This window comes from Dromaius novaehollandiae, chromosome 3 (genome assembly GCF_036370855.1).
Source record: "Dromaius novaehollandiae isolate bDroNov1 chromosome 3, bDroNov1.hap1, whole genome shotgun sequence".
In the NCBI taxonomy this organism is placed as follows: domain Eukaryota; kingdom Metazoa; phylum Chordata; class Aves; order Casuariiformes; family Dromaiidae; genus Dromaius; species Dromaius novaehollandiae.
The window spans coordinates 73,274,381-73,284,892 of record NC_088100.1 but is presented as its reverse complement, the minus strand read 5'-3'; the positions used below and the strand labels follow the sequence as shown (position 1 = coordinate 73,284,892).

The following is a 10,512-nucleotide window of genomic DNA, read 5'->3' as shown; positions in this document are numbered from 1 at the left end:
TGAGGAGTGCCCCTCCTAACTAGCCATGGTTGACTGTTGTCCTTTGCACCCAACAGCAGTTTTTCCGCTAACTTTGCAGTCCACCCATCCGCTTTCTACCCCCTCAGTTTGTACAGAGATACTCTAGGAAATTGTCAAAAGCCTTACTGAAAGTCAAGTCATTGACTGCTTCCCTCCGTATCCACTAAGCCAGTCATTTCATCACAGAGGTTGGTCAGGTTTGTCAGGCCTGCAGTAAATTCATGCTGGCTGTTCCTCATCACCTTCTAGTCCTTGCTGTGACTTGAAATAGCTTCCACGAAGACTGGTTCCAAAGTTTTCCCAGGAGCTGAGGTGAGGCTGTAGTTCCTTGGATCCTCCTTATTGCTTTTGTTAAGGGTGGAGATAATCTTTTAATTTTTAATTTCAAAGTCACGTAAAACTCCGTCATACTTGCTAAAAGGTGAACAGTGTGAAATCAAGGCCAGATATAACCAGAGATATTTTCAGAATGGTGTAACCTGCTGCCAAACTCTACACCCCCAAGGGGTACCCAAGTTCTCCTCCTCCATTCCTATGAGAAGCTAAGGATCCCACCCTTTACAGAAGGGACATACATCTGAATCATAACATTTGCAATACCTTAAAAGCCTTCCAAAACCCTTCTAAAATCCACACACAAAAATTAATACATAATTCTGTAGGTACTGTCAATAAGCAAGGATTTACCAGTCAGTTTTTCCTATCTCTCACACCATCAATTCCAGCTGCAATTCACAGAACCTCCTTGTTAATTTCTGTGGCCTTGTCAGTCTTTCACCAGGTCTGTGAAAAGAATATAATTGCTGCTTCAATCTCCTTCTCTGGGCTGAGAAGAGGGTTTGAAATACTATGTGGTCTGGAAAGAAAATAAGATATACTGGAGGAGAAGAGGGATGGAAGAAGGTTTTAAAAGGAATAAAATGCTGTTCCTTCCCATCTCCCCTTCTAGGACGTTAATCTGATCTACATGCTTTCTACCCAGAGGCTGCATTTTAACCTCTAGAACCTGGCTTTTAAAACACTTTGCAACATGATGCTTTTCATGAGAATGCTGCTATGCTAAATAATCCTGTAGTGAACTACAGTGAACTCCAGAGGACAAATGTGGGCCCATCTGCTAACAAGGGTCTCTGGAAGACCTGCTACAAATACAAACAGGGATTTAGCTCCTCCGGCACCCCTACTCCTCACAGGTTTGCGGAGGCGAGGCACCCAGCTCCCTGCAGGGTGACTTCAAGCAGCGGCCTGAGCCCCGCTCGGGGCTGGCTGAGGCGCCCTGGCCAAGGGCAGCGTGGTGAGGCCGGTGGGTCCCGGCAAGGCGAGCCAGCCCGAAATGCGCTGAGTCCCGGCCGTTTGTACCGGAGTTGAAGTACCTGCCGGGAGAGAGGGATTTCATTCAGAAAGCAAGCGCCAACATGTTTTATAGTAAAACGCCAGCAGGGGCTATGCCCCCCCTCCCCCGGGGGCGGCGAGGGGAGCGGGGAGAGGCGGCCGCGCTGCCGAGTCCCCTCCGCCGAGCCGCGCCGCCACCGCTCCCCTCCCGCCGGGCGGCGGGACCGGGGCGGGGGCGGGCGGGGGGAGCGGGCCGGGCCGCGCTTACTGCGGCCGCCTTGCGAGGGCGCCGCGAACCCAGCGTTGAGGGCCGAGGGCGTCGCGGAGCCGCCGCAGCCCGGCTCACCCGGAGCGGCGGCAGCGGCGGCCCCGCGCAGCCCGCGGCGACGGGGCGCCGGCCCGGGCCCCCCAGGTTTCCTCACCGCCTCGCTGAGGCTTGGGGGCGAGCTGCCTCCCCCAAAAGCCCCGCTCCTGCGCCGGGTCGCCCGCCGTGGGGCTGGGCGGCCCCGCGGGGCGAGCCGCCGCTGCCGGCCCGAGCTGACTCCCCTGTCCCGGGGGGGAGCGGCGGGCGCAGCTCTCGGGGCCGGGGCTCCCCTCGGCGCGGTGCTTCTGCTTTGCAAGGGGCGGGGGGAGGCCGGCATGCCCGCGGGCTAGTTGGAGGAGCGGGAGCAGCCCCCCGGTCCGGCCCGGCCCGGCTCGGGGCGGCTGGCGAGCCGCTCTCCGGCAGGGCTGCCCTGCCCGCGGCTGGCCGCCCGCCGCCGCCGCGCTCGGCCCCGCCGCGCTCGCCCTGCCTCCCCGCGCCGGGGCGAGGCCGTGCCGCTGCCGCTGCCCGCACCCGCGCCGGGCTGGGCTGCGCAGAGGGGCCGGGCGGCAGCGCTGCCCCGGCCCCGGTACCTGCCGCCAGCTGGCTGCAAGCGGGGAAAGTTGGAACCGCCGCGGGCGGAGCGGGGGGGCTGGCGGCCAGGGTGAAGGACGCGGAGGAGGAGCGGGGAGACATCGCACCGGAGCACCCGGGAGGAGCCGGAGGAAATCTGCTGGCGGCGCGTCAGGCGCCTCAGGGGCAGGGGAAGAAGGAGGACCCGGAGGGGAGCGCCGCGCCGCGCCGGGAGGGGAAGACACCGCTACTGGGGGCAGGAGGGGGAGGAAGAGCGCGAGTGACCTGCTGCAAATCAGCTCATCCACCAAGAAGACAAACTGTGGCCGCCTCTCCTGGAGGATGCGCTGAGCGCCACCTCCCCCAACAGCCCCTCCACAGCTGCCTGGTTATCTGGGCAGTGGGGCTCAGCCCCCGGAGCGCCAGGCGGGCTGCGCGCCCCTGGACGGGCGCCGAGCGAGGGAAAGTTGCGCGCGGGGGGCGCGGGACTGCCCGCCGCGGAGCGGAGCAGAGCCCCTCGGCGCCGCCGCCCGCCGCCTCCCCGCCGGGGCACCGGGGCAGCGCGGACACCACCGCGGAAAACGCAGGCGAGTGGGGGCGGACAGCAGTGAATGTCTGGGCTTGCTGCCGGCGAAGCGCCTTAACCATCATCCCAGGGATGAAGGGGGACTGGGAAAGTAACTCGGAAAAGTGAGTGGGATTCTTTATCTTTTTTTCTTTCTTCTTTTTCCTCCTAATCCGAAAGGAGCCGCTCACAAGGAAAGCAAAAGCATCCGTGTGCACACGCTGACGGGAGAGAGACAGGAAAGGAGGGCACTGCACGCTCGCGCCCACACATCTGCTGGGCGAGGGTGCACGATCCTGTGCTTGATTTTCCCCCAAAATGATTGTGTACTAAAGAAGCAACACATAGTAAACAGATTCATCATGCGGCAGAGCACAGGAAGGTGAGACAGAAGCAGAAAGAGAAACTAACACTGAAAGGAAGGGGGGGGGGAAAGAAGCAACTGCGAATTACTTGCAGAGAAAGTGGGTGGATGTCGTGTAGCTGTGACTTGGGATTTGAGGGGATGCACCCTTACATTTTGCTTTTCTCTCTTTGCCTGAGCCTCCCTTCTCCACTGGCAGAAAGCGGCTGTACTTGGTAGGAGAGGAGGAGGAGGAGGAATAAACAAGAGGGTTTCGTTCAGCAGTGCTTGCGATGCCCTGCTGATGCTGCTTTAAGGATTATATATATTTTTTTTCCTGGTGGATGTTGATTTCTTGACCTCGATTTCGAGTCCTCTTAGTTGTATCGCAGTTTTTGTTTTGTGTTTTTATTTTCTTTGGCGAGAAGAGGAAAGAGGGAGGCTGGCTTCGGTGTTGAAAGTTGCAATCATCGTTATTTTGGAGCCAGCATGTGCACCAACATAGTCTACGAGTGGCTGAAGACCCTGCAGCTCTCCCAGTACGCGGAGTCCTTCGTAGATAATGGCTACGACGACTTGGAGGTCTGCAAGCAGATCGGGGACCCGGACCTGGACGCCATCGGCGTTGCCGTGCCCCACCACCGGCGCCGGATCCACGAGGCCGTGCGGCGGCTGAAGGAGGCGGACGAGACGGCGGCGGGGCTGTACTTCACCCTGGAGCCGCAGCCGCCGCCGCCCCTCGCCGCGGGGCGCTGCGCCCGCCGCATGGCGGGGCACGAGGAGGCCCGGCGGCCGGCGGTCCCCCGGCACCGCCCCGGCGGCCGGCGGGGGGCGCCCCGCGGCGAGGGGCTGGCCGCCTACCCCAAGCTGAAGCTGAAGATCATGATCCGGGACAAACTCATCCGCGACGGGATCAACCTGAGTAAACCGCCGTACTCCAACAAGGTAGGAGGGCCCCTCCATCCTGCCCCTCTCAGCCGTTGCCCCCGGGTGCGGCCGTTGTCCCCGGGTGCGGCCGTTGGGCAGGCCGTTGCCCCGAGGCGGGTCGCGGCAGCGGTGGCGGCCGCGCAAGCCCTAACCCAGGCGGCGAGTGTGTGGTGGTCTCCGCCTGGAGGTGAGGGGCTCTGGCCCCCTGCTGCGTGGGGGCTGCTGCCACGCGTCCCTGGCTGTGGCTGTGGTGTTTTCTGAGGGAAACGTGTCCTGCACTGAGAGCCAAGCCCGTGCGGAGTGGGGCCAAAGTGGGTTGGATCCACCACCTCTTCATGGCCTGACGTGGGCTCATGGGGTGGTGCATTTCTTTTTCACTTTTTTAAATTTTTTTTTAAACAATTCTGTTAAATCAGTCCAGTTCAGGACTTGAATGCATAAATTGGCAGGATAGTCTTTTTATTTTTATTTTTTTCCTCCAAAACTTTCCCATTGTGTTGGAGAGTGATAGCGTCTCTCATCTGTTAAATGTAGTCTCTTAATGCACATTTCTGATGGTGAAATGGTTTATGAAGCAGGCGATAATGTGGCTAGGGGAACAACTTATCCTGTTATTTGTGTTTATTTACTGGAATATGATCCTGACTGGTAAATTCAAAACAATTCATCAGCCACTCCAGATGCAGGTCAGTCTGTATCCAAGACACGTTCTGCTGAAAAGCCACGAAAGTGCAGGTCTTGGAAGAGTATATTGCAGCTTGAGTAAACCTCAACATTTACCTAATTCTTATCCTTTGAAAAGGTTAAAACATGAGATTAATGTGATCTGTAAGATAGAAATTGTTTTGTCTAAAGCTTTCAGTAGGTTTCCTGCTGAAAACATGATAAGTAGAATAAATAAAACTGTAGAATTAAATGGGTAGTGACATGGATTTAGAAAACGGTTTGTGAAAGAAACTGAAGTAGTGCACTGCATGTTTGCTTCAGAGTTCAGCATGAAGTAAAAGTTCATGTTTTCAAAGTTGTTTGATGACCTTTTTTGCCTTTTTTTTTTTTTTTAATGCTTTGAAGTCAGATTTTTCAGAATGACTGAGCAGTTGCAGTTGACCTTTAAGTTGTGGCTACTTTTTACTTCTGAGAAGCTTCTAGATGATATTGCAGCAGGGCAATAGGGAAGTCTGTAGGTCTGGCTTTATAGTAATTAGTAGGATTGTGAAGAATTAATTCAGATTTAATTATCTGCTGTAGGGGACCTGGATATGAGCATAATGGGTGAAATTCAGCTTGAATAACTATCTGGAAGTATGCATAGTAAGACTAATAGGACAGTAAGTTTCAGGGCTACTGTTTTTTAAGGTCTTGGTGAAAGAAGGTTGCTAGGCACTTTTCAAGTACAATATGATTGACTGTTTTGAGATATTTATTTGTTCATTTTTTTCTGAAAGAGCTGGTTGATGATATTGCTGGAAACGGTGTTTCAAATCTGATGGCAGAGTAGCCAAATCTAACAGAACATCCATGAACACATATGTCTAGTCTAAATACAGCATCTTCTGAAACGTACTGTATCGTTTAAGAGTGATTCCCTTTTAAAGTGATACTTCACTGAATTTCAGTTACCACTGCTCTCTTAAATTACCATTACTTATCTTATATTAACAAACTTACATAGAAGTTCTTGCTTAGTTGCAGCACATTAGCTTCTATAGATAGGTTTCACTTCCTTAAATTTGGTGTGTGGATGTGTTCATAGTCACCAATTCCGTCTTGCCAAGTGGATCCCCCACCTTCTGTCTTGTATACCTCCTCTACAGGGATTTTAATGTTTCTGAGATGCCATCATATGACATCAAGGACATTAAAATCTCTAGCATTGATTTCTTCTTTAGCTCACCTTATTTAAAATTGATGGGTCTGATAATAGTGCCAGTTAACTGTTAAGATGGGCTCATCTTGCACAGAAAGTGTCACTCAGCTTTAATGGGTTTACTTCTATGTGCAGTGTGTTGAGATAGAAAGAGGAACCAAACTTAGTTTCCTAGTTGTATTTCAGTCTGTGTTGTCAATGTGTTTATTTTGGATGATATATACATATAACATCACTTTTTTTACAGTAATAGAAAAACTTTCTCCATCTCCTCTGTGTGAGTCACTTCACATCTTAGCACGTTATAAGAAACCATAAAGCTGGCAAGATTTGAATGTGTGTTGCTCAACATGTGTCATTCTGGATGCCACCCACTGTAGCAATCCGTTTCCAGAATGACTTAAAGGGAATAGCGAGCGATCACGTCACTGTGCATTGTTCACTGGATGTTGTTTAGAGTAAGAAAAATGAAATGCTGTATTCTTTCATTCGTGAAAGAGCAATATTATAACAGTCTCAGATATATACACACGCCTTTAGAAAATCTTGGCCGTAACTTCAGCAGCCTGTATTATACTTTATATATAGAACATGCAGTGTTCCTCGTGTCAGAAGAAACTGGATTACTTCTCTACTAGGCATAGAATTAAAAAATCAGCTTGAGGTTTTTGTCACATATACTATACATTTTTCAAAAGACATGTTCATCTACAAATGGTCCTGTGGATAATCTGGAGTAGGGCAGGAGGCACTGAACTATCTGACATCTATCTACAGTTTTTCTGCTGATCTGCCAAGTAGCCTTCCACCTCTCTCCAATGGTTTACGTGGAGAATACCATAATTTTTTCATTTTTATATAAAGTCTTTTAATACCTATGGATGTAACATACTGTAGAGGAGCATGTTTGTGTGTGTGCATGTGTATATAAGGCTATATATATGCATCTTTTTTTTTCCTGAAGTGTTTTTTTCCTTAATGCATTCTTTTATACTGTTCTCAGACAATTTTGGAGTTTTATTTGAAAATATCCCCGAGAACTGGAAATGCTGCTCTTCTCTCTTGTTTATGTCCTTCTACTAGCTTCCTGAGCTGTAAACTTGTAAAAAGATCAAAAGTGGGTATATTAGTTGTGGATGTGGACATGTAAAAAATATTATTTGTTGTCCTTTCAGTGTTGTAGCTGTATTTTCAGATGAAGGGCGAAATCACACAGTGGTAGGGACAGAAATGTATTGGTGTGGTAAATTTAACTTTTTGATTATGGTCAGAAGGAATAAGTAACAACTACTTAGCACAGCTTAATGTAAATCTCTTAAAGACGTGCAAACTTTGAATTCAAGCCATCTGCGTGGGCAACTTTAGACACAGAGAATTATCACAGGCCATTTTGATTATTTCCATGGGAATTAGAACAAGGTGTCACTTCCTCAAATTGCGTCTTTTTTATTTTTCAAATATAAAACCAAGGACTATAACTGTAACTGAGGCAAATGCTACAGAAGTCAATTTCTCTTCCTTAGTACTCAAAGCCTTCTACTTTAGTTTCAAGCCTGCAGTCTCTGACTGATCACCTTAGAAGTCTCACGAATCTAAGAGTGGTGGACTTGAATGCCTTTCAGACAAGAATCTACAGGACCTCTTTATATCAAGCATGCCTGAAAACATCTAGCTGTTTTAAAACAAATTCTCCTTGGTGGTTGTAACTCTGTCCTTAATTAGGAAATTAATTATGCCTGGTGTAAGAATAGTGTTAGTATTCTTCTGCCGTGCAGAAATTTTGGGGGATGGGTCTCATGGCAGAAAGGAACAAAAATGCCCCCTCCCCCCACAACCCTGATTCCATTTAAGATGAATAAAGGAAAGCTCAGTGCTGATCTCAGTCAACTGGAATGAAGAAGGCAGAGCTTTTACTTCCATAAAGATGCACTTCTTATCTTGGTGGGTTTGTTGCAAAATAGATGATGTCTGTGCTGGGTTTGAACAGGAATAATGTCACTAAATGTGACTGTGCTATGGGATGTCACTATGCAGGGAATCACCACTTTGCTCAATATAAAAACAAGAAGAGTACCTCGCTGTGGAACATGTCAAGAGAAATTAAGTAGTCTATTTATCTCAAATATAGATTAAGTGACATTTAGTAGTTTAGTGGAATTTCGTTACTATTTCTAATTGAAATAAATGGCCTAACCCGTTCTTGAGAAATTTTATTCAATTTTTCTGCAGAGAATTGCAAATACATTAAAAATCACTGAAAATACACAGGCATTAAAAGCTCCCACCCCAATTAATATGATTTGCTTAGCCTCAATAAAGTTATACTGATGTAGATTTCAATATTTATTAGAGAGAATAAAACTGTAGTGTAACATGTGTATATGACCTCATCTTCCCTTGCTGTGCTGTTTATGATTATCAGCATCCTTGGAAAACAAACACTAAAATTTCAGCTGCATTTGAGGTCATAAGCTCAAGAGTTCAAGCAGATGTAGAAAGTAGGAAATCAGATTCAAGTGAATCTATTTAGACACCCAGCCACACTTTTTTTTTAAGGTCTGTGCTGATGGCATAGAACAGATTTGTGTTTATGAGAGAACCTTTGTGTAATCCTTGCCATTACAAAATGAGGAATATTTCACATAAATTAAATTTTAAAAGGTAAAGATGCCAACAGTACTGCTTTGAAACACACTGATTCAAACTTAATCTGGGGTCAGATAACATAGTGCTTTAGATAACTGCAGAATTGAATTGAGTGAATTAAAAATACTGTGCTTCACAGAAATGGCAACACTCACCCATACTAGAATTAAACATGAACCTTTCTCTAAAGACCTGGCTGCTTTGGAATAACTGCATCAACTCTGATTAGCAGAGCGTTTTCAAATATGCCTTGGGGAAAGCTGCCTATTGACAAAAGTACTAGTGCATTAAGTAGTAACAATATTTTCATGGCAATAAATTAGCAAAGCTACAGGCAATGTTCAGGAAGTGAAAAGGTATTTTATGTATGAAACTACTGAGTTTGCCTTTGACTACTTACCTCTGTTTTCTTCCAGAGTAAAGAAAACATAGCACCTCATATATTGGGCAGTTGCTTCAAAGTCTAATTTACAAAACTCACAGAAAAAGAGCTTGGAAAAATCTTCCAATCAGAACAGTAAGACAAAATGTTACAGAACATGAATAATACAGTACTGTGCTGTATTTGCATTTGAATTGTTCCTGGATATTGTTAAGTGCATTGAATCTCCTCTGGAAGTGTCGAACGTAAATCTTACCAGGTGTCATTGTCTCTCAGTTTTGAGGGGAGGAAGATCCCATTAGGGCAAGTAAAGATGGAGTCTTAAGAGGGCATAAGACCAACTTCACAGTGTTCTCTCTCCTCTTCTACAGTAGTGTAAAGTTCCCTAATGTGGACTCAGGTCTGAGTGTGATGGGGGGATGGCCAAGGGAGAAAGGGAGCATATGGTTCATAGCTCAGTGGGAGCCAGCCTTAGCAGCAGGCTTCCACTACATTCAGCAGCAACTACCCTTGAAAGCGGAGCCTTCATTGTGGTGGCTTTAAGTTCGAAGGAAAAGCTAAACTTACTGTTCTTTGGCAAGAGAGAAGGACCTGGTCTCCTGTAGTTAGTTCCCTGGAGGCTTTTTCTTTCCCCAAAGGACGTGATTCAGTCAGACCTCTGTGGCACAAAGCTGAACTGAATTTTCTTAGGAAAATTCTAAACAGATGTTTTTGTGTACTGCACACTGAAAGGGGCACCGCCATTTCTGTGGAAAAAGTCTAACCATCAGTTTCACTTCTGCAGACAGAAATGCCTGTCTTGTTTTAAATCAGTTTGATCATAAGTCTTTCTGAAGAGAAAAAGCAGTTTAAGGAAAAGATTTTTGTTATTACCCCTGTGCCCAGAGCTTCTGTCCCTTTCATAGGTAAGATGATTAAGCCCATACTGTTGCACAATTATGGATATGGGATACTAAAGAAACAAAGATAACTTCTCACAAAGCTAGCTTGTGAATCATTTTTCTAGTTTTGTGTGTGATCAGTGTCACTCTCTCTGTTGGAGTGCCTTATATATACCATAATATCCCTCATTTCAAATGAGAAATTGAATAATTTGCCTAAAGTCATGAACACTTCTAGACAGATGAAGCTTCAAGACCACAAGGACTGCAGAGTCCTTGTCCAGTGCCTTAACATTAAGAGTAAACTTTCTTACATATAAATAACAGAAAAGCAGTCAAGGAACAAACAGGATATATGGCAGTTAGGTTTACTGTTTGTTGAAGTGTGTATGTGTGTGTATGTATGTGTGCAAGTTATAGGATATGTAGCTGGCTGGACGTCTTACCCTTGCCCTGTATTGGTGATTCTGTGTGCATATTTCATTATGAAGAGTCCCCATCCACTGACATATATACATATATATATATATACACACTTTACACACACACACATACATATATACACATATATATACACACATACCTGAACCATACCCACAGGTATCACAGATATTTTGAAATGTGCAGTAGAAGAGTTTGAAGTGCCAGGAACATCATTATTGCAGACTAGGAGT

The 10,512-nt window shown here is 47.2% G+C and overlaps 1 protein-coding gene across 3 annotated transcripts in view; it reads left to right on the top strand.

Moving 5' to 3' along the window:
- Positions 1-2,570: 2,570 nt before the first annotated feature.
- Positions 2,571-10,512, top strand: part of LOC112983271 (SAM and SH3 domain-containing protein 1) — a 565,928-nt gene continuing 557,986 nt past the window's right edge. For 2 of the 3 annotated variants that reach the window (XM_064509183.1, XM_026100264.2), the window contains exons 1-3: positions 2,571-2,814; positions 2,973-3,174; positions 3,564-4,080. In XM_064509183.1, coding sequence (XP_064365253.1) covers positions 3,155-3,174; positions 3,564-4,080 — 537 coding nt within the window. In that variant the 5' untranslated portion in view covers positions 2,571-2,814; positions 2,973-3,154. Of the gene's footprint in view, positions 2,918-2,972; positions 3,175-3,563; positions 4,081-10,512 lie in introns of all 3 variants that reach the window. The other variant, XM_026100262.2, reaches the window with a different exon arrangement.